Source organism: Netta rufina (assembly GCF_964035555.1).
Source record: "Netta rufina genome assembly, chromosome: 5".
Classification (NCBI taxonomy): domain Eukaryota; kingdom Metazoa; phylum Chordata; class Aves; order Anseriformes; family Anatidae; genus Netta; species Netta rufina.
This window is the reverse complement of record NC_140128.1, coordinates 33,165,052-33,187,742: the sequence shown is the minus strand read 5'-3', so window position 1 is coordinate 33,187,742 and position 22,691 is coordinate 33,165,052. Positions and strand designations below refer to the sequence as shown.

General features: G+C 60.6%; 3 protein-coding genes across 3 annotated transcripts; 2 read left to right on the top strand and 1 right to left on the bottom strand.

Annotated features, from left to right (window-relative positions):
• The first annotated feature begins 30 nt into the window (after positions 1 to 30).
• Positions 31 to 6,028, top strand: PEX16 (peroxisomal biogenesis factor 16). Its single transcript, XM_084287147.1, has 11 exons — positions 31 to 216; positions 295 to 330; positions 454 to 530; positions 1,641 to 1,774; positions 2,058 to 2,164; positions 2,611 to 2,691; positions 3,091 to 3,243; positions 3,605 to 3,677; positions 4,013 to 4,132; positions 4,339 to 4,403; positions 5,513 to 6,028. Exons 1-11 carry the CDS (start codon positions 39 to 41, stop codon positions 5,569 to 5,571), a joined length of 1,083 nt encoding a protein of 360 aa, XP_084143273.1. The 5' UTR covers positions 31 to 38; the 3' UTR covers positions 5,572 to 6,028.
• Positions 6,029 to 6,762: 734 nt separating this feature from the next.
• FREY1 (Frey regulator of sperm-oocyte fusion 1) lies at positions 6,763 to 7,317 on the top strand (the record flags this gene model as incomplete). Its single annotated transcript, XM_084288461.1, has 3 exons — positions 6,763 to 6,830; positions 7,019 to 7,086; positions 7,181 to 7,317. The coding sequence occupies 3 exons, from the start codon at positions 6,763 to 6,765 to the stop codon at positions 7,315 to 7,317; spliced, it is 273 nt and encodes a 90-aa protein (XP_084144587.1).
• Positions 7,318 to 8,667: 1,350 nt separating this feature from the next.
• Positions 8,668 to 21,094, bottom strand: MAPK8IP1 (mitogen-activated protein kinase 8 interacting protein 1; the record flags this gene model as incomplete). The annotated part of the gene is made up of 12 exons (XM_084287373.1): positions 8,668 to 8,740; positions 9,120 to 9,218; positions 9,493 to 9,563; positions 10,127 to 10,246; positions 10,362 to 10,471; positions 10,682 to 10,854; positions 11,220 to 11,295; positions 11,633 to 12,508; positions 12,696 to 12,777; positions 14,120 to 14,344; positions 16,449 to 16,554; positions 21,009 to 21,094. 12 exons carry the CDS (start codon positions 21,092 to 21,094, stop codon positions 8,668 to 8,670), a joined length of 2,097 nt encoding a protein of 698 aa, XP_084143499.1.
• Positions 21,095 to 22,691: the final 1,597 nt, after the last annotated feature.

Genomic DNA, 22,691 nt, shown 5'->3' with positions numbered 1-22,691 from the left:
ATGCGCGGCGGCAGCGGGAGGCGGCGCGGAGCCGTGCCATGGCGGCCCCACTGCTGGCCCCGTCCCTGTCCCCATCCCCGTCCCCATCGTCGCCCCGTGGCCCCGCGTGGCGGCTGCGGCAGCTGTGCCAGCGCTACCAGGACTACGTGAGGCGGCACCCGGCCGCCACCGCCCAGCTGGAGGGCACCGTGCGCGGCCTCTCCTACCTGCTGCCAGGTGCGGCTGGGACCCTCTCCCCCCTTGGTGTCACCCCCTGGTGTCACCCCGCTGTCACCCTCTCTTCTCGCCCCGCAGGTCGCTTCGCGGATGCCCACGAGCTGTCGGAGCTCGGTAGGTATGAGGGTGGCCGATGCCTCCCTTGGCCATCCCTGGGTTGGAGGTTGGGGGGCTCCTCCTCGCCCCCCTCTCCTTCCCCCTGCGCCCCGTGACCCCGCTGTGCCCGCTCCCTCGCAGTGTACTCGGCCTCCAACCTGCTGGTGCTGCTGAACGACTGGATCCTGCGGAAGGAGCTGCAGCGCAGCCTGCCCGTGGTAAGGCCGGAGAGCGTGGCAGGAGGAATCGGGGTGTGGGTTTCTCTCCCGAGCAGGTGCTGTGCTCTCAAGGGGTGCCCACAGAAACCTACAGGGCCCTGCCACGGACTGTCGTAGCTGCCAGGTACACAGAGGCCAGAGGTAACCGCTGAATGCGTGGTAACAGCAGCCTTGCACTGTAGCTGCTGGCCTGGAGGAGAGCGCTCCCAGAGCACAGAAATCAGGCCCTGACTTGCTCCGGGAGCCCCACCGCTCGTTTTGAGGAGCGCAGTCACTGAATAACCACTCCTGCTCTGATTCGGTTCCCCGGAGTCTTCCCTCACGCGTGGTGTTGAGCAAAGCAAAGATAAAAGCACCTGGCTGCCATGCTTCTTTTGCAAGAGCCCCAGGTTGGTGTTCAGCACTCATTAGACCCTGTGGGGGAAGGAGGAGGAAGGCTTTGCTTTTCCCAGACAGGCCTTGATGTTGCAAGCCTGCCTGCAGAGTGGGTTTGGATGTGGGTGGCTCAGTGCCAGCCCGTGCAGGCAGCTCTCTGGCTGGGACATCGGGTATGTAATGACCAGAAGTGCAGAAGACTCATTTCTCTGGGTGTTAAAGGCCAAATGTGGGGTGAAGTGGACTTCAGCATTATTCTCCTTGTTGATGCTTTTCAAGTAATACATGCCCTGCGCTCCACGTGTGCTGTGTCCTCAACTCTGACCAGGGAGGAGGCTCATCATGTGCCCCAGCTCTAGAACAAGGAGGAGGAAGGGGTTTTACTTTTGGAGTTCGGGTGCTGTGCCACAATCCAGGATACCTGTTAAGCTGTTTTAGTTGGAGCAGATAGCGGCCTCACATACAGCTGTGAAATTCTCCTTGTTTCTGAGGTAGCAGCTCCATTGAATATTGTGATGTGTTCTGCCCCTGTTTGGAGGTAGAAAAAAGGGCTTACCTGTAGCCTCTGGCTGTAGGACGGGCACCACTTCATGTTTCTGAGGCCGTGACTTCCAAGGCCATCGCTTTCTTAGCTCCAAGAGTCCCCCCGGACTGGGCTGTGTGTGTGCCACTTTTAACTCACAAGCAGAACCTGCATCCTGTCCCCCTTCCTCCCCTTCCTTCTGTGTTTTGCAGTCACTGCCCCAGCAGAAGCTGCGGACCTGGCTGAGTGTGCTAGAATGCGTGGAGGTCTTTGCAGAGATGGGGACAGCCAGGATGTGGGGGGAGATGGGCCGATGGACCATCATCGTCCTCATCCAGCTGGCTAAGTAAGTGCTGCAGGTGGAGGGGAAGGGGCTGTGTGTGAAAGGGGATCTGGAGGGGGCTTGGTGTTACCCCAGGATAAAGGCCAAGCAGGACTGAGCTGCTGCTGATCCTTGAGGCTGGGGGTGTGTGGAGCCCTGCAGTGTGTTGGATGCTGTGCTGGAAGGGAGCACTTACCCTCTGCACAGTTCCCTGAGCAGACTTAAACGTTCCCCTCTTCTGGGGATGCCAGCTTTCGAGCACAGCTCCATAGCTTGGTATTAAAGTCTTCTGTGTGTCTGCCCACAGAGCCATCCTTCGCCTCCTGCTCCTGCTGTGGTACAAGGCTGGCATCCAGACGTCTCCTCCCATCGTGCCGCTGAACAGGGAGCAGCAGCAGCCTCTCCATCCCGAAGGTGAGCCCTCAGTGCTGTCACCGGCCTGGCATCTGCTGGGCCACATCTTGTCCTGCTAGGAGCTTCTAGGGAGCTGTTCAGAGTTCAGCACTCAAAGCTGTGTCGTGGTGTGCTTTCCTTTCCACCCTCTCCAGAGTGCGGGTTAGTTTAGAGACAGTGTTACCCTACAGTCTGGAAGGAGGGGGCGGAAGGGTCAAAGCCTGGAACCACTGGCTGAATTGTGGATCAAGCTGTCCACTGGTCTGATGGTGAGGAAGGAGATGCTAGGCCTGGACAATGTCAGGCAGATTAACTTTTCACACTGTGAGAACTCTGTGTAGTGTTAGTCCTTCAGTAGGTCAAACCTTCAGTCTGGTCTGCCTGCTGCGATGTAGGGAAGGTGCTGCCAGCTCCGGGTTCAGGTGCGTTCCTTTGGAGCCTCACCCTCTGGCTGTTTTCTCCCACAGACATGGAAGGCAACTCCTCAGGGAAGGATCAGACCTATGTTGGCAGGCGTTCTAGCCGTGTTGTGCGGTCTCTTCAGAACAGTAAGTAGCTGAGCCTGTTTTCCATCCTCGTCAGAGCTGTTTCTGCCCTGTGCCCTTTATGTGTGACCTGGGTGTGGGCAGTGAAGAGCAAAACCTGATCAACTTGTATGGGGGCATATCCTGCCAGGGATATCAAAGCAATGGAAATTCAGGCACATGGTGCAAGACCAGCACTTAGAGTTGTCTCGTCCTAAGCGACCTGTGCGGTGGAGACAACCCTACAGCGTGGTAATGATTTGAGGAGCACAAATCTTAGGAATATCTCTCCCTGCTGTGCCTCCTGTGGAGGCAAGCTTAGAGGATGCCGGTCAGCTGCAGCAGCTGGAGAGGGGCAGCCCCAGCTTTGCTGTTTGTGCATCTCTTCAAGCTCTCCCATGCCATAACCTGATCTTGTTTCAGCTCCGTCCTTGGAGTCCAGGCACTGGGGGTCCCCCCAGCAGAGGGAGGAGACGCAGAACCGAAGAGCAGAGGAGATGAACCAGCCTCCCACCCCGCTGGGTCTCCAAGAAACCATTGCAGAATCGATCTACGTTACCCGTCCTCTGCTTCACTGTATCCTGCCCTGGCTGCATGAGGGCACACTGTGCCTTGGGTGCCAGCAGAGGGTGCTACGGCCTCGTCCAACGAGCCCTGGGGTAGGGTGGTACCACACCATGCTCGGGGTTTCCTGCTGCTGCCCTGCTTGTGCGGGGCTCTTGGGACTCCTCCCTCCTCTTACGTCTTGATATCCAGTGTCACCTGCTTGAGCTGTGGGCGCAAGTCCTCCAACACCTTCCCTGGGGCCCTCCAGCACTGCCTTGGAGTGTGTTCTCCTGGGCTCTGCAGAGCTTTCCTGGTACCAGAGGGTCACTTGCCTGCATGCCTCTTGTTCGGCATCTTTGGTTCTTTCTATTCCTTGACTGTGCGTTCCTAGTGTTGAGTTTAGGAGTGTGGGGCCAGAGATCGTGGAAACCCTGGCTCCTCTCAGCAGTCCTGGATATCTCAAGGTCAGTCTAAAAAAGTAACTTTACAGATGGTTGAGGTTGGTGGAGGCTGAGCATCGTGCTTCCCCCTGCTCCCTAATCCAGGGCAGATTGGGCCCTACTGACATATGCACAGGGGTCAGGCTTGGTTTTTAACTGGGAGATTTACACATTTAGGTATTTTCTACACCACTTATAGTACTCCCTGTTCTGTACTGCCCATCAGAAAGCTGGTGCAGACTGCTCAGCATGGAGCTGTGAACAGAGGGCATTTAGAAACCCACTTTTTTTTTTTTTTTTTTTTTTTTTCCTGTTGGCTGCTGTTGCCTTGAGTTAGCTCTGTTCCCTTCTCCTTCCAGTCTGAGCTTGCTGAGTGATCTGAAAGACCTGAACAGGCGAGAGCGAGCGGAGCTGAGGCGACGAACCATCCTGCTGCTCTACTACCTGTTGAGATCTCCTTTCTATGACCGATACTCAGAGTAAGGGGCCCCTGCTGGGCTTTTGCTGAGAATTTCCCTTTTAACAGAAATAGCATCAGGGGACTGGGTGAGCAGATCTGAAGAGGTCTGGGTGCCTGTGACCAGGGTAATACAAGCCCTTGCCTAACAGCTGCCGTTGCTGTTAGTGCTCGCAGCAGCTGGGGCAGATGTCCCACTGGACTTGCTCATACTCTCTCCTTTCCTAGGGGCAGGATCCTCTTCCTCCTGCGCTTGTTGGCTGATTACGTGCCTGGAGTTGGCTTTATCACACGTAAGTGGGCCCCATTGCTGTATCCCTGCTTCTGGGGGGTGGAGAAAAATCACAGGAGCTGTGCAGAATGTTCATCAAGTAGTTTATGACCTGAGGAAGGAATTGAGAAGTCCCTGGGATGGTTAGCAGCAGTGCACCCTTGTTGGTATTGGTGTTGTTATAAACTGGAACAGAAAAAGATCACAGAAGCACAGAATTAATCATTTCTTGGCTATTAGGGACCTGTGCTTGACCACAGTGGTTCTGCACCCTAGCAGGCTGCAGAGCTTTGTCTCTGCCACCTAGGCCTGTTCCCCTGGGCTGCCTTTCCATGGCTGCACCAGTGCACCACAGCCCTGTTTTGCAGCCAGTGCTTCTGCACTTTTCTTTCATCCCTGGTCTGCAATACAGATGTGAGGGGTAAACAGTTGCCTAGAGGTATTGACCAGGAATGGATTATAAACCAAAGGGCTGAACTAGGTCTGCCTTCTCCTAGTCCTTCACCTGAGGATCCCTTTATGGGCCAAAATTTCACCTCCCCCTCTTCCCTGCTGATACGAGGCGGTTCATGGCAGTGATAAGGCATTAGATGAGCCTGGCATTATGGCTCTGTCCTTTCTCTGAGGAAGTCACAAAGCTGGCTAGCTCAGGAGCCACTCCTCCAGCTACTGATTCCAGAGGCTTTGGAGCCTGCATTAATCCTTCTGCCAGCATAAGCATTTTTGCTCTACAGCAGTTCCTTTTGTGTCTGCACCTGCCCATTACTGCTGAGTTGTCTCCCTCTTCCCCGTGCCATGGCTGTGTCCTCCTGACTCACCATGCGCAGGTTTTCCCCTTGGGCACTGCAGAAGCCCTTTCCCTCCAGACCTTGGACACGTCAGCACGGAGGGAGTGATGTTCCACACCGTACCTGTGCTGACCATGTTTCACGCACTCCTGGTCCTGCTCTGATCTCTGGCACTACAGCCCAGAGTTGCCTTCCCTCTTGGCAAAAGTACTTATTTTATTCTTGGGTTTCTCTGAGTTGTATAAGGGGAGATTTGGAATTGTTGGGTATCCTTAATGAGGAGGGGGTAGCTACCTCATACACATACAGCTTCAAATTCTTGCCTTGTGTTCTCTTGTTTCAGGGCCGCTGATGGATTACTTACCTGCCTGGCAGAAAATCTATTTCTACAACTGGGGCTGATGAGGAAATGATGATTCTTATTTGCTAAGCTCATGGCTGAATGTTTCTAAGGAGGGCAAGCAGGCTGGGGGAAGGGGTGTTGATAACGATTAATTTTTAGTTAAACCATCAATGAGAAGCTCCTGTTCTGCAGGGTGGGGAGGGGGGTGTATGTAATTTTTAAACAGATCTTACTGAATGATGGACACTACATGTGCGGAGAGACCCTGGCCACCTCTTTCTGTGGACAGTGCTGTGGCTCCAGTGATGGTGACGGGACGACCTTTTTTAAGCACTTGATTTTTTTTTTTTCCTCCTTTTGTACAGCTGCACTATTATAAAGCCGGGCAGCGTAGTGATTTTTGGAGAGCATTGTCTCCCACCTCACGGCGCTGAGGTTGACCTGCAGCCTGCTTGTGTTGGCCGTGCCTGGCCAATCTGCGTGGAGCGGGCTTGTCTGTCAAATAAACTGTCTGAACTGAAAGAGCTGAGCTGAAGGGCCTCCTTTCCCTTTCAAGCAGGGGATTCCCCTGTGTCTTCTGAGTCTGGCTGCCAGCAGGCCTGTCCCTATCAGAAAGAGCAGCTTTCGCAGTTGTCTATTCAGGGATATACTTCCTGTTTTAATATTGTTTCTTAGAGGCTTTTTGCTCTGGCCTGTATGCTCAGCTATGACTATCTCTAACTCCAGGTGCCTGCTTCAGCCCCCAGTTTCCTGCCACAGTTTGCGGGATGCTGTGCTAGCACCTAACGTGTGCTAAAAGGGTTTGCAGAATGGCTGCCAGCCAGTGCTCAGGGGGGTTGGCCAAGGGCAGAGGAGAGAACTGGAGAGATTAATTCAGCAAATGCTGCTGTGCAGCACTTAATAAAGGGTCCAGCTGAGGCTTGGGCAGCTACGGCTGTCTTCTGTATCTGCTCTGGTAGTTCAGGGACATGTGAGCCATCAGTTTGGTCTGTCAGCCAGCCTGTGGCACTGGGCTGCCCCCGAGCAGCCTGCCTGCTGCCAGCTGGCCTCATGGGTGAGGGAAGCCTTCCTCCTTGGGCTGTCCTGGGGGCTGGCAGGGTGCAGGGCTCGCAGCCTGGGCTTCTGACAAGGAGGATGCTGAAGAAGGTAAAGCCTGGAAGGCTGGGGAGGGGGAGAAGGGCTGGGGCCGGGCGGGTGGCTCCTCTGTGACCTCGCTGCGGAACCTGAGAGGGGTGGGTGACGGCTCAGCCATGCGGTGCTGGCTGCTGCTGCTCGCCCAGCTGCTGGCGGCTGCGCTCTCCCTGCCCCTACGCCAGAGGTGAGGACACTCCTCCTCCTCCTCCTCTCCCCCCATCCCGGTACCTGCAGTGGTGCTGCAGGGGCTGGGTGCCCCCTCTCCTGTAGCCCCAGTGCTCCTGCAGCAGGCCTGGGCTGCCGCTGGTGGTGCCGACGCAGGTGAGTGCAGGAAGGCTTCAGCTCGCTTCCACCTCGGGGTTTCTTCCACAGCTACTCAGTCCCTGAGGACTTCTCCGCCCTCCTGGAGCTACCACAGCAGCACTTTGGCCTGGTGGATGGTACAGCTCTTCCCCCAGCCCCATCCTGTGCACTCACCCCTCCAGGGAAGGCAAGGACAGCCCCCCCAGCCCTCACCCCGCTGTCTGCCCCCAGATTATGGCATTAAACCAAAGCAGCCTCGCTTCAGGACCCGTGCAGCCCGGGAGCGGCCTGCAGGACTGCGCAGAGCTGGCAAAACCAAGCGTGATGAGCTTGATTTGTTGGAGTACTACGACGATGCCCACCTGTGAGCCTGCCCTCTGCCCTGCCCCACGCTGCCGCAGGACAGCGGGGCACACAGGTAGGTGTGGGGGGCAGGAATGGGGGGCTCCAGCCATACCCTCAGGGTATGTGGGGCTAGAGGAGCTGGGGCTGCTCAGCCTGAAGCAGAGAAGGCCAAGATGGGATGTTTTTGCTGTCCTCAACTACATAATGGCAACTACAGAGGTAGCAGAGCCAGATTCCTCCTGGTACTGTAAATGGAAGGGCGTGAGGTAAGTTATGCCACGATCTCTGGCTTCCAAGGTCTGCAGCTGGGTCTCTCAGAGGAAACCTGAGGTACTCCAGCACCTCCTGCACCCCCAAGGGCTGGGGAAATCCAGGGCCCAAACCTACGGCTGTGGGACACAAAGAGCACCGCAGCACTGCTCCATGAACCATCATATTTAATAGTTGTTGCCATCACAGCAGATCCAGCTGAAGCACGGAGACCGCTGGCTGCAGGGACCAGGAGAGGTTTCTGGTGGTGTTTTTAACCTCCCTGGAGATGTGTGCGGCTCCCTGCAGGCTTTAGCCCTTCCCTGCTCCGCTTCTGGCAGGCACCCCGGTCTGCACGGGGCTGAGCCCCACCATGGTGGGGGTGGCTCAGCCCTGCCCCTGCCCCCTGTGGCTGGAGGGGAGAGGGGACAGGGGCAGAGAAACGCTTCCCTCCCCGTGGTGTGGTCGCTGCAGAGGTATGGGGGGGATCTTCCTCACCCCAGGGCATGGATCTACGAGGGGAGGGATGGGGGCAGAGGCAGGGGTGAGCTGTCTCAGCTCGTCCTTTCTCTGGCGCTCCAAGCAGAGCCACTGGGCTCCGTCCTCCCTGCCCGGCAGCCTTGTCCCCGGGGGCCTGGCAGGGAAGCGATGTCCCCTCCCCAGGCAGGAGCCCTCAGGCGGTTCTTGTTGGCTGTAGCTGCTGTGTCTTCATCCTGCAGGAGTCCGACTCTGCCACTGCGTTAAAAGTCACCCCCGAGGGATGTGACGGGGAGCTGGGCCATGGTCACAGGGAGGAGCTGCTGGCACCCCGGCCTGCGGCAGGGAAGGGCTGGAGCAAGGCTGTGCTGCCCGCCCCTCCAGCACTCACAGGCAGGGCACCCCGTGGGCACTTCTCCAATAGAATAAACTAAATATTTTGTACAATAAACACGATTTGTCCAGCCCTCCCCCCTCCCGTCCCCCCAGCCCCAGCCCGAGGAAGGGGAGCCACGAAAAGAGGCAGCTCGGTGCCCCGGGGAGCCCTTCCCTGGGCCCGCTCCTCCTCTGGTCTCAAAGCAGCTCTTGTCCATGCACGACGGGGAAGGGGCGAGCCTTGGCTGTGCAGCAGGCGCCCGTGCCAGCCCCTACTCCAGGTAGATGTCCTCTGTGGGGCACGTGTACTCCACATACTCCTTGTAGAATTGCTGAAAAGCTCTCCTGCAACACAGCACGGAGCAGAGCTCAGCTGCGCCCTCCCCGAGGCATTTATTGAGCCTGTTTTGCTCCCCGTCTCGCCCTTGCTGTCAGCTCAAACCCCTCCTGGCCCCTGGGAGCCTCATGCATTAGCACCCAGGGGCACCGCTGGAGCGAGGGCTCCACCCCAGCTCCGAGCCTCCACACAGCGCGTGGCTTTCAGCCATCTGCCTGCAAAGCTTTGCAGCGGGATTTGTTCCAGCGCTGTCAGGAACACGCTGCCCACAGCAGCGTCAGCCCTGGCCCTGGCCCCAGTCCCCTCGCTGCAGGGGAGAGGAGCCAGGTGCTGCTCCTCCTGTCCGTGGGGAGGGAGCACCTTCCTCCTGCCCCAGCCAGGACTCACCCTACGGACTCCGCGAGCGGCTTTGTGGACTCCTCCGAGACAAAGACATGGCAGGCGAATCTGTGGTCAGCAGGGTGCTTGGTGATGAACCCGAAATATCTGAGGGCAGAGAGCATGGGTGAGAATGGACTGTCAAGACAGGCAGGAACAATTGCCCCCATTGCCCACCTTTGGCAAAGGGGGTCCCAAACCCCAGTGGCCACCAGCTCGCATGGCCCAGGGATGTGAAACCCACCCAAAGGATGCTCTTCACATGAAGCTGTGGCTTACAGGGGAAGGGGAGCCCTCAGGATGGGGATGCTGGAGGCAGGAAGGCAGCGAAGCCTCCATGCACTGAGGCACTGAGAGCTGCCCTGCACCTCCCACTACTCACTTGTTGTTCTTTGGATGGTATCCACAAAAGGAAATGTTCTTCAGCTGGAAAAAATGGCTACACTTGTTTACCTGGGGGAAACAGAGAAAAAACTTGTCAACACGCCTCCCCTCCTGCCCTGTGGGGCAGCTGGTCTCCAGCCCTGGAAATAGGAGCTGAGGCTGAGCCCAGCTCACCACCACAGCACCCGTGGCCTAATCCAGCACCCCGTCCAAAGGCAAGGTTTCCAAAAGGCTTGCTGTGAAGGCTTCGCTTGCCTCCACACAGCATCTTGCTAGGCTACTTACGGAGACCACTTATCAGCAGCCTGCAATACCCAGCTAAAGAGATTACAGGGCAGATCTGGAGGACGCCACTCAAAATAGTAGCAGAAAGGTTTAGGAGCAGCTGAGGGATTACGGATGCAGCTCAGCCCGCAGCATCCCAGCACAACAACGTGCTTGGCAGCTGTGAGGGCACCATCCTCTGGTACGGCCCAAAACTGGGCTCCCAACAGGCTTAGGGGACCATGATGGTGGGCCTACAACCCTTTGGATGGTGTTTCTCACGGAACAGGGAGCACAATTGGGTGGAGACCCTTAATTCCCAAGCTAAGAGCAGCAAGAAGGGAAGGGATGAGATGAGTGGGTACTACCTTGCTGTGCTCCTTGGAGTCGTCAGATTTCACGGCAATCTTGACCCCCCGCACGCTGATCTCCAGGACACAGCTGGAGGGTGGGTTAAAGTGCACTGTAAGGCGGCGCGTGGTGGCAATCTGCGGGGAGACAGAGACACAAAGCCCTGGCACTCATGGGCAGCCCGTGAGGACAGCTCGCCCCTTCTCTTCTCCCTGCTCCCTTGCAGGGGCTCAGCCCGGGCTGGGACACTACCTTCTGCATGGCTGCGCACAGCACGTCGTTGCCCTTGTGATAGGGAACCTGCACCGAGCCCAGGAACTTCACCCGAAACTGGTCCACCCAGTCGCTGTTCTTGGCCAGAGCTGGAAGACAGAGCACGTGGCGGGGATCGTCTCTGCCGGCCATCACCATGCCCCTACCTCTGCACAATTCCCTGCCCAGCATCGGGTACAAGCCCCCACCACCACCGGCTGCGGCTACCCCCATCATTCTTTGCCTGACATCCTCCTTTCCCCCTCTCAGAGGTGAGCAGGGAATCAGCAACATCGCCAACCATCACGGCGGCTTGGTACCTGTTATGTGGTCTGGGTCCTTGGTGACTTCGATAGCGTAGTAGGCAGGAAAAATGCCCCGGTCCCCTGTCCGCATGTTGTAGGCCTCGTACCAATAATCCTCCGCCTGCACCTCCACCAGCAAGGGGTCGTCCACCTCCAGCTCCAGCTCGTCCGCGTGGCGAGGCACAAACCTGGGCAGGGAGTCACTGGCACCCGGCCGCTCTGGCGGGCTGCTCATCAACCTGGTTCTGGGTCAGGGGCAACGTGGGACCCGTGGCCAGCATGGGTGGGCAGCAGGTGCAATTAGCCAAAATCTGGGATGCTGAATGGAGATCTGAGCGGGTTTAGGCTCAAAGGGCAGCAGGACCCCAGCACACACACAGATACCTATCCCCTGGTGCATCCCCCACGTGGCTGCACAGAGAGATCCTGGGTGCCCTGGGGGGTCTCTCACCCCTGAGCTAAGGACAACGGGTTGGTCCCCAGGCTGCCCCTGTTGGAAGCAGCATGGTTTGAGTAGGGATGGCCTTGGGACGCTGCTCGTGCCCACACTCACCTGAAGACGGCACGGTGGGTCTGCTCCTGCTCCTCGCCGTTGATCATGCAGGAGAACAACCCGAAGGACTCGGCACCTGGGGAGGAAGGCAGAGGGGCACGCTGCAGCTCTGAGGGCCAGCACCACCGCAGGTAGGACATGGCCCTCGCCCATACCTCGTGGTTTTAGCTCAGACAAAAAAAACGGGTTGAAATGCCCCCAGCTGTGTGATACGAGGCTTTTCCAGCCCCCCCATATCCCTCGGCCACAAGGGAAGAAATCACAGGCTGTGGAGCCAGCACCTGCTGGAGCTTCTCTATCTCACTGGAGACCCTGCAGGGGTCATTTGGACCAGGCAAGCTCATACCAGGGACCTGCAGGGCTGCCTGGGGACACAGCCCCCCACCCACCTCCTCCCTCCGCCCAGCACTCACTGGAGGAGCGTGTCCGGCCGCTCATGAAGACGTTGAGGAACTTCTTGGAGAAGTGGATGTCTGCCTCGGGCGTGGAGTCCTCGGAGAGGCAGACCGAGTCGCGTTTCAGCGCGTCCTCCTCGTACTCCTCGCCGATGGCTGACTCGTAGGGCGAGGAGACGCAGTTGTCGTAGACGGTGGCCGAGTCGCTCTCGTCGCTGTAGCCCGAGTAGCACTGCTTGAGGCTGACCAGCTCCAGCTGCACGTTCTCATCCACCACCAGCGTGTACTTGACCGAGTCGTAGGACAAGGCGCTGGTGTCCGAACTCACCGACGCTCTCTGAAGGTTGTGGCCCGGCCGGTAGCCGCTGCTCCCACCCACGCAGGAGGCCCGGGGCAGGCTCGTCTTGTCAGGGGAGGACATGTAGTCCAGCACCTCGTCCTCCTCGCTGATGGAGGGGTTGGTTTTCCCTGCCAGGGCCGAGTAGCTGGAGGTGTCGATGTCGGAGCTGATGGACATGCGGTTCTCGCTGGACTGGGACAGGAACGGCTTCTCGGTCTCCAGCGGGTCCGAGTTCTTCTGCACGGGCGTCAGGTAGATCTCCTCCGTGGCCTCCAGCCTCACGTCCGTCTGGTAGCGGATGCGGTCGCGGTGGGCCTCGGGGCCCCTCGTCGTCACCACCACCACGCTGGCTCCGTGGGGCGGGGGCCTGCTGGTGGCCTGGTGCTTCTCGGGGGGCCGGGACGAGGCGACGCAGGCGGGCGCCATCTGGGTGGCTGCTGTGCGCCGGCACGGGCTCTCCGTGGACGTGCCCCGGTCTTTGGTGGAGGTTGTGCTGTTTTGGTGATTGACCTCATCACTCAGGCAAACGTGGTCGTGGGGAGGGGTCTGCTCACCTGCGGGGAGGAGAGCAGCGTTGGTGTTCCCACCAGCGGGGATGCTCCAGGCTCAAGATGGACACGTTCCCATCGGGGATGTTTTCCCCATCCTCCAGCACCGCTCACCCCATGCTGCAGGCTGGGGATCAACTCCCAGGAGCCACCCAAGGGTGCGAAGCCCCTGGCCACCAGCCCCCCGACTCACCCGTTTTCAGAGGGGACGACGACCGGGACACCCGCTCCTGCCAACTGTGCTTTTTCCCCAGGGAGTTGTTATTCAGGGTGTCCTGGGGAGGAGAACAAAGCCGCCTTGTCACCCGGGCAGTAAACAGCACGTGGCAGCCATCCCTCCCCATCCCACAGCCATGCACAGCGGCCGGGGCCGTCACGGTCCCTGGGCACTGCCTGGGACTGCCCGAGCGCTTCCCCACGGTGCCCATCCCGGGGTGCAGCCCACCCTCCTGGGCACGCTTTGCTCCCGGGCTTTGCAGACAGCTCTGGGGCACAGCGCGGGTATTTCTCCCCCAGCAGCAGTTTTTGCTCAAGCTCCAAGCTTGGGACTCTCGGGGTTTTCTCCTGCAGCCGTCACCATCAGCGCGGGAGCTGCCCTGCTCGCTTTGCTTCCCCATCACCACGAAGCTCTCTGCCCTGAAGCCCACCAAGATCCGTGGGATCCCCAGCACCCTGTCCTGTCCTCGGGGCACACACACGGGCCCCATGTGCCCGTCCCTGCTGGCTCCGGGCTCCCACTTCCAGCCACATCAGGCCCTGTGCCACAAAGCTCCTGTTCCCGATATCCTCAGCTTGGGTCGTGCCCGTGGCCCCCAGCATGGCCCCACAGCCTCCCCCTCCCCAGCCCACCATCTATGCACCCCCACCCCCCACACCACCCCCCAAAAATACCTCTCCGCAGGTCTGGACACTGGTTGGGACCAACTGCCCGGGGGGTGCCTTTGCTGTCCCCGTCCCCCCAGCTGGATGTGGCTCCCACGTGCCACCGGCTCCTCGGGGTCCCTGCGCAGGGTGGGACAAGGCTGCCTGCTGTCCCCTTGTCCATTATGCTCCAGCCAGCTCCCCCCCGCCTCCCCGTGTCCCTGCTGCCTTTGTCCCCGGTGCCAGCTGCCCTGCGGGCATTGTCCTGGCTCCGTGCCTTCCTCCTCCTCCTCCTCTTTCTCCTCCTCCTCCTCCCACCCATGGCCTCAGGCAGAGAGCTGGCATCAGCTGCCTGTGCCGGGCTGGTGACACCCAGCTCCGACTACTCCCCATCTGTCACCCACGGGGACACCTGCCTCTCGCTCTGCGCTCCTCAGCTGCACGTCAGCACCACGAAAATCCTCCTACTTGGCAAGGGAAGCCGCTGCCGAGGGCAGGAGGAAGGCAAAAAATAGCCCCGCGCGCAGCGGCACACCTTGCGCGGGTTTGGGAAGTTTGCAGGAGGGATGACGGGGCTCGGGGAGGCCAGCTCAGAGGGGCAGCATGCAGGGCACCTAAACATCACCCCTCACGGGGACGGCAGCGCCTGGGAACACCCTCCATGCAAAAGCAGGGGGGCAAAAGCTCAGGGGGGCAAAAGCCGGGGGGGAATAAAAGCCCCTAAATCCCCTCCCACCCCTGCGGGCTGGTTCTCACCTGGCTGCGAGGCACCTGCGGGAAGAGGTTGAGCGTGGTGGGTCGCTTGGGCCGGTAGCTCTCGGTGCTGGGGGGCTGGGGGGCTTTCTGCAGCGGCTGGGGCTCCGTCTGCTCCTCGGCCGGCGCATCCCCGGCGGCGTCGATGAGGTCGAGCTGCAGCATCTCGGCCTGCAGCCGGCTGCCCTCCCCGCCGCCCGCCGCCCGCGCCGCGCCGCCCGCCCGGCTCACACAGCCCTGCCGGGATTAGCGGCTCGGTCAGGAGACTGGGAGGGCCGGAGGACGGCCGTGCCACTTGGCCTCAGCCTTTTAAAGCAGCAGGGGATGATGGCGCGTCCCACCCCACGTGCCCATCGCCGTGGCTGCCGGCCTTCCTTCCCTCCCTCTGCCCCGCTACAGGCTGGGGGGACTCGGTCCTGACCTGCCTCCCTGGCACCCCGCAGCAGCACTGACCCCAGCACCAAAATAAAGGCAGATTTCCAGCCTCAGCCCGGCCTGCTTGCCCCTCCAGACCACCAAAGCTTGTGGTGGTCGTCGCCTTGTTTTTTTACGCTGGCCTAACACAAAGAGTTCCCCGGTTCTCGTGGCAGATGCCAGGGGTTGTGGCAAATCACCTGGATTTTCACAAGGAAGCGGGAGCAGGGCTGGGGGAACCTGCCAGCTAGACTGGTGAGACCCAGCTAAGGGAGGCGTATTGGAGGCAGCTGCTGACATGCTGCCGAGACTGCTAATGATGCTGCCTCGGCAATCCTGGAGCTGTGGCAATCACTCGGGGAACTCAGAGGAGGGAACGTCCCAGAAGGACGCAGGAGAGCAAAACAGCGCCTGATTCTGAGGAACGTAGGCACGAGGAGTGACGCGCCATTCGGGGCTCGGTACCTCAGAGGGACCTACAACCGCTGCAGGTACACGTTAAGGGGCTGGCACGGGGTGGATGCTGCTTGTTTCCCTCCCTTCTGGCACAGCCCGAAGGCTGGCGGTAGGGAAGAGTTCACACTGAGCCAAGGATGGGAACGAGAGGAAGCCCAGCATTTCCAGGAGCCTTACTGTGCTGTGAAATCACAGTGATCGTCTCCCCACATCTGTATCTTTGTGGCTGGTTCAAGCCTTTTCATGTGCCTGGATCAGGATCAGCCCATGCGGGTTTAATGCAGGCACATCCCTGCTCTTTTCCCTCGGGCACTGCTTCTCTCACTCTCCCGTATTTCCAAGAAGAGTTGTTTTTTTTTTCTATTTCTTGTTCCTGCATTAAACAGTTCCAGCAGCTCCCGGAACACGAATGATGCCACAAGCCTTCGCTAGCTGCAGCCTGCTTTCAGCAGGACCCACCTTGCTGAATTTGGGAATAAGCTGCCCTGTGTTCAAAAGCAAGCAAACTGAGGCCGAACCCAAAACCTGGGCCTTGCACTTGTGCCACCGTGACCCACGTTGCAGCACCCAGCCTCCTTGCCGGAGCCAGCCACGTTTTTCAAGCTGTGTGCCTGAGCCACTATTTCTGGAGAGCTGCTAAAATAGCCCATGATGAAGTCATCATTGTTTTCCCAGCACCAAAAAAAACCACCACACACCCAAAAAAACCACCACCAACCCCCTCCTCTGTCGAGGTATCACCCTTTGCAATGGCATTTTGCTGCTGGGTATCTTTGCCCGCCCGGCCCCATCCAGCAGCCACCTTCACCAGCCTCTCCCAGCTCCAGGGGGGAATTTCGGCACCCGCCCAGCCCTCAGGAGCCCGCTCTGCTCCGGGTTTCAGTTTGGCTCCTGCCCTCAGCCGGGGCCGCGTCCCCACGGGATGCAGCCGGCGCTCATGTGCCGGGGTTATTCCCGGTTTCCCAGCCTCCGCGCCGTGCACGTGGCCAGACCCAGCCAAAACACTCCCCCCGGGCCTGGCTGCTTCACCAGACGCATCCCGCAAGCTCTCGTCTCGCGGGAGCCATCGCCATCGGGCCCGCGAGCTCCCTGGCTCTCAGCGCTGACATTTCAGGCTGAAAAGACCCCCTCGCAGACGCTGCTTTCAGTTCTGCTCCTCGGGCAATCCTCCACATCCCGTCTAAACCATTTGTGCGTATTTTTAGCAGCTGCTTTTTTCTGAGCACGGTCGGCTCCCCTGTTTAGGAACAGCTCGCCTCCGCCTCGCACCCCAGCAGGCTCAGTACGCCCAGCCTCAGGCACCGGGCTCAGTGCTGGTGCCCCAGCAGCCTCCTTCTGCCCTGGGAAGGTCCCAAATCAGAGGCTGCAGGAGGCCACCAGTGCCTCGCCGCCCACAGCCAGCACCAAACACATGAGCACAACACGGAATATCCCCATCCCTGTCCCCACCCCATGCGCCTACCCGGGCGGCCAGGCTCTCCTTGCAGTGCAGGCTGATGCCACACTCATCGGTGATCTCGGAGAGGTCTTCATCCTCAAACTCCTCGAGGCTGATGTCGTGGGTGAGCCTGGAGGGAGCGGAGACCGCGGTCACGCACTGCACGTGTGGGGGGCAGGAGGGCACACCCAGACGGGGCCACCAACACCACCTCCGGGACCAGTGGGGCAAACACTGGGATCACGGGGAGGGCAGGGCCCGGTGGGACACGGCAGGAGGATGGACCCGCTGGGGCATGTGATCACATCGAGACCTGCAGACCTTGCACACACCGCAAACTGAGCCCATCGGCATCGCTCACTGCCCCGATGAGCCCTTTATGGCTCCCTCATGGCTGTCAGCCCCACAGACACATTACTCCCCTTTGGAAAGTTTGCAGAGATTTCCTTTTAGCGGCTGGAAATGTGCTGACTACCGAGCTCCTCGCGTGCTCGCTTGCCTCCCCGGGGAGCCCCTGGCTCCTGTGCATTAAAACATTTCTATACGTGGTGCTACCGCAATGCTCCTCGTGTCTGTTCATTACCGGGGTGGGAAACACAAGAGCCCAACCCAAAAGTCCTCTGCCAGCCATGGGGTGGAGGTGTCCCTACAGGAGATGAAGCAGGGCCACACTGGGAGGAGTCCCACATGCCCCACGGCTGCTGCCTGCAGGAGGGGAGGAAACGCAGAGCAGGATGCTCGCAGAGAAACCTTCAAAGCCCAGATCGATTTCTTCTCCGGTTACAGGGGTCGCCATGGCTGGGCACCATCAGCCCCTTCCCTCTGTCCGCCGAGGCGTGGAAGCACAGTGAGGAGGCACGGGTCCCAGCACCATCCCTGCCTGCACCCAGCAGCAGGAGAGGTGACCCCCCCGCACGCCAGCCCTTTTATCTCCACCACGCCGCATGTTGGCAGCTCCCTCCTCTCGCCCTGCTGAAAAATCCTGCCGGACACGCACATTCCCGCGCCCACGGCGGCCCCATTTGCCGCACGTCTCCCTGCACAGCCAGGAAAACTTCGGGCTCCGCTCGGTGCCAAGTTTGCTGCTGTCCTGCGGCAGCGCCGGTGCGAGAGGGCGATGTGCCCGCAGGCGAGGGGCTGTCACCCGTCCCCATGCACACCCCTGGGGACAGCCCCCGTGCCCCCATACCCAGCCGGTCCCCTACCATTTCTCCCACTGGTCTTCCAGCCAGCTCTCCTCTTCGGCGCTCGACTCCATGCTCAGGGGCAGCTGCATCGAGGAGGACCCCCCAGTTCCCTGGGGCACGCGTTCCCACCCCGAGGCAGACCCCAGCCCGGGGTCAGTTGTTGTTGGGGGGGTGCTGAGCGCTGGGCACCCCCTGCCCCAGTGCAGCCCGTGGCTGCCGGCGCTGCTCCGTCTCCTCACTGCGCAACCCGGGCAAGCTCATTAAAAATAGATGGAATCAGCTGTCCTGGAGGGGGAGAAAAATAAAAAAATAGCCTCCCCAGCTGAGCCCGTGCCAAGTCCCTGCTCTCTGCCGGGGATGCTGACTGCCTCTGCCTGCCAGCCAGCCAGCCCGGCTCCTGGTAGCGCTCCAGCGGCCGGTCCCCAGCACCTGCAGTGGGGCATCTGGTTACCCCGGCTCCTTCTCCTGCCCTTGCAGCATCACTGGCTGAGACAGGGAGGAACAGAAGATTCCCATTAGGGCCCTGTCACAGCGATGGGATGCCTTCCTGCAGGGCAGCGGGGCTTTCTTTTGGCTTCACGCTGCTGGAGAGGGGTCGGCTTTCTGCCCCCATGGCCCTGCTGCCTCCTCAGCCAGCCCCGAGCCACGTGGGCCACTCTGCTGAGCTCCTCTGCCGCCGGCTGCTGCTCCCCTGGTTTGGTGCCACTGGTGGGTTTCACTCCCGACGCCGCGTTTGATGTCTCTCGGCTCCCTTACAACAGTATCCCAGGCTCCATCTTCCCTACCAGCTCTGCCTGGAGGCGTCTGCTCTGTTCAAAACCTTCTGGCTCAATGGAATGAATAAAGAAATCTATCTCTGCGTTGCTGCTGCCCTTTCCTCCTCTCGTGTGGATGCTCCAGGGGCGGCAAGGAGGGTTCTTCTTCACCCCCTGCTCCTCCATGCTGGGAACACCCCTGCCTTTCTCTCCTGCTCCTCAAAGAGGCTAAGAATACCAGCAACAAGCAGCAGCCCTTACTCCCATCAGCTCTATCATGGTTCACAAAAGCTCAAGCAGGCCCTACAGGGACATTTGGGCCAACTTTCCCCTGAGTGCCAGCAGGAGAAGCGTGGGTACCACCTGTGTGCTGCTGCAGGAAGGTGTGGGGCTCTCCAGGGAGGCTGAGCAAAGCCCCGAGGCCAACAAGGACAGCACCCCTGCCAGAGGACACCTCTCAACCCCCCAACAATGCTGGCATCCCCCAGCTGCCACCCGAAAACTGCGAGTGCACAAGCAGGGGCAGCCCCTGCCTGCAGGGTTTGGCTGTAGGAGCAGGGGCCAGGCACAGGGCTCGGCTCCAGGGAGGGTTGGGGTCAGGGGCTCCATCCTGGGGCCTGGCCAGGACAATACAGGCACAGTGGGGGCTCCAGAGAACCCGTCTGCTGGAGTGCCTTAGAACCAGACCAACCTTTGGTCCCCCATCACAAAAAGCAGGATCACCCACCTCGCTCCCCAGCTCAAGGCTTCCCAGACCCAAAGGTCCACATCAGACATGCAGACAACCCGTAGCACTGAGGCTGGTCTCTGCCTCAGCCCGAAAACACTCCCTCGAGCTTGCTGAGGAGGTGGCGAGGTCTCCATCCCCCGGAGATGCTGTCCCTCGTGGGACATCATGGTTTCCTGCAGGCACCAGGCTCCCCGAGGAGCATCACCACAGCTCCTGGCTCCACTCCTGCAAGGCTCTGCCACCCAGGAGCCCCGGCAGGCTGGACAGACGGCCAGCTGATGCGTTTTTCCTTTGGCCCCACTGCTGCCTGCCTCCACACCGTGCTGGGGCCACCACCACCTCTGGATAGAGCTTGGGGACATGGGAGCAACAGGACGGGTGGCCACGGGGCCTCCACCCCTTCTCAGACCACCCCAAACCACATCAGCCACAGGGACCTGCCAGGCCTTCCCCCCCCGGCCTCCTCACGGCTTCAGGGCCAGCCCATGGTGTCACCTGCTGCCCAAGTCCCCTCAGGACCCGAGCCACCAGCTCGTCCCTGCTTAGGCCGCGCAGCACCTTGTGGGGCGATGATGGCTGGAAGGGCAGGACCCCCACCAGGCACCCACGGGACCGCGCTGCCGGCGAGCCCAATGCTCTCGGCTCCCATCCCCTTCTCAACACCCGAGCCCCAGCTCGGTGGCAGCCGTCTCCAAGAGGCAGCGTGAGGGCTGGGCGTGCAGGCTTCCCCCAGCCATGTTGCAGCAGCGCCCAGCGGCTCTGGCAGGCAGCGCTGCAATAGCAGGCGGCTGCAGGAGCCGCCCGGCAGAGGGGCTCCGGTGGCAAAGGTCTGCTGGGCCCCTCGGAGGTAAACAGGGGGAAAAAACACACAGCTGGACACAGCTGGATGCTTCCTCACACGGCCCCGCTGGTCCCAGGGCTCAGGGGATGGTGATCACTCAGCCATGGCTCCACCGCTCCTCCCCACCTCCAAAATCTCACCACGTAGCCACCTGGTGCCGATCCCCCCCCTCACCCAGCTCCCACACATCGCCGCCACAGCACCCCCGAGCGTAAATCGATGGCTGTGAAGATGTCACGGCCGCCAGAGGCACCCAGCTGCCCCGGATGGCCAGCAGGTGATGGCCCCTTACCCACCAAGCCCCCTTACCCGCCGAGCACATCCCATCCCAGAGCTGCTCACGGGAGGGACCAGCAGGTCCAAACCCCCTGGTCCCTGCAGGTTTGGCACCCGTGGCCATCCCTGGCCTGGCCCTCGCCATCTCACGTCCCCACCAGCAGCCTCGCTGGGCACGGGAGGTGTCGTGTCCCCCCTCCCCGTCCCAAATCGATGGGAGCGCTTGGTGGAGCTGCGAGGATCAATCCTGGCACGCTCCCACCTGCTCGCCTGGGGCTCCTGCTCCACGGCGCTGGGGAGGGCAAGGCAGCGCCCGGGATTTCGAGGAAAGGGCTAGAAAAAGGCTCCCCTGGGGGGCGGAGAGGGAGGTGAAGCACTGCCATCAGCGAGAGGTGGCTGAGGAGGAGGCAAGGCAGGTGAGGAGGCTGATGGAGGGGCAGAGGGGGCAAAAGCTGGAGGGTGGAAGAGGCTGAAATGGCAAATGGGGGGGTATATGGGGCCAGCAGTGGTTGGGGGGGGGGGCTGGAGAGGTGCTGGGGGGGTGAGGTGGGGGTGCAGCGATGTATGGGGTGGGGGGGATGAGGGGGTGCATGGGGCGAGCTGTGGGGCTGAAGGATGCTTGGGGAGGATGCAGAAGGGCTGGATGAGGAGGGGGCCGCAGCGGCAGTGCGGGGCTGGGGGTGGGGGGGCTGCGGCGGATGGGGAGCGGTGCCCGGGGCTTGGGGGGGGAGGATAAAAGGGGGGGGGCTGCGGCCCGGGCAGCCCCGTGGGGGTCCCGGGGGAGGCGTCCGGTACCTGAAATTGGGGGGCGAGGCGAGGTGCAGCCCCAGGAAGGGGGAGGAGGCGGGCGGGGATGCGGCTCCTTTCTCTCGCTCCGCCATTCCGCGGCTCTCCCCATGCAGGCGGAGGGAGGGAGGGCGGGCGGCGGGGAAGGAGGCAGGAGGGAGGCAGGAGGGAGGCAGGAGGGAGGGGATGCCGGCGGGGACGTACCTGCTGCTGGGGGGGGGGGCTCCTCCTGTGTACCCCCCCCCCCGAGCTGCAGGACAGATGTGCTGCGGCTGGACCCCCCCCCGCACACACAGATGTGCCCGCAGCTGCAGGCAGAGCCCCCGGGGTAGGTAATGCCATGGGGCTCCTGCCTCAAGTGAGGGGCACACAGGGTCCCCCCTACAAGGGACAGGGCACCCCTGTCACCGCCACCTCCCCCAGGGTCTGCCCTGGGGGGCAGCACCACCCCGGCACCCTCGGGGGTCCGCCACCGGAGTTGGCAGCCCCACAGCAAAGCCCGTGCCCACCAGGGCTGAATGTGTGGCAACGATAATTTAAGCAAGGAAATAAACAGATTATGCACAGGCTCCACTGGTGCAGGTGGAAAAAGCAAGCCCTGAGGCTGCGGGTCACTCCCCAGAACAGGCAGACCCACCCTTGATCCCAGCTATGGCCCAGGGCCCATCTTGGGTGAGCATTATTCAGTGCTCCCTTTCCCCAGCAGCAGGTTTCTGTGCCCGGCCTCTCCTCCCCGTGCACTGCAGGCTCCTTAAAAAACCACGCGGGTTGTGGTGTACACAGAGGCAGAGAAACACCGGTGTTTTTAGGTCCTGAGGCTACTACTGTAAGTGATCGAGAGAACTTCCCCCATTCCCTGCATGCCCATGGGCTGTGCTCCTGGTTATCACTCAAGGCTGTGACAGGCCCATGTGGATGCGTGGCACTGCCTCAGCAGGTCAAACCTTGCAGACAGAGCAGGTCCCATCAGCATCTCCAGCCACGGGGCTGGCTGCCTTCGAGGCAACGGCATTGCATCTTGGCCAAGGCCCAGGCCATCAGCTGCTCCTCCAGAGATGAGCGAGCAGAGCCCTCCGAGGCACACAGCCCTGCTCCCAGCCGGGAGCCTTGGGCTCCTGCCAGCCCAGCTCAAAAGAGATGTCACTCCTGGGCCAGCGTGGACACAGGCACACAGCCACCAGGTGACCGTGGTACCCCCATGGCAGCCTCCCGAAGGGCAGGTTGGCCCTGCCTAGCTCTGCTCCAGCCTTTCTGCCCGCACTACTGCCCTTCACATCCATCTGCTCATGTGCATCACAGAGCCCAGCGTCACGGACCAGGACCTCTGGAAGCCTCTCTGCAGGTGGTGGGATGCAGCCACCAGCCCTGGCAGGCACTGCTTCTGCCACAAAGGCTCGCAGAGCATTGGCACCTGGGTGTGAAAGAGGATGATGCCCAGGACTACTGCATGGCTTCACCTCGCTGCAGCCACCAGCCACAGGATGGACACCTCAGGGGGCTGCAGGGTGCCCTGCCTGCAGCTGGATGGTGCAGGCTGGTCACTGCTCATCACTGCAGTGTCTGACTGCCATAAATAAAGGGCTTGGTAGAAAACAGTCGATTTAGTTACATACTGACTCTCCCTAGACCTTACATAAAACCCTCCATCATCCTCAGCAACATATATGCACGTACATGCCCTGCAAAATAGAG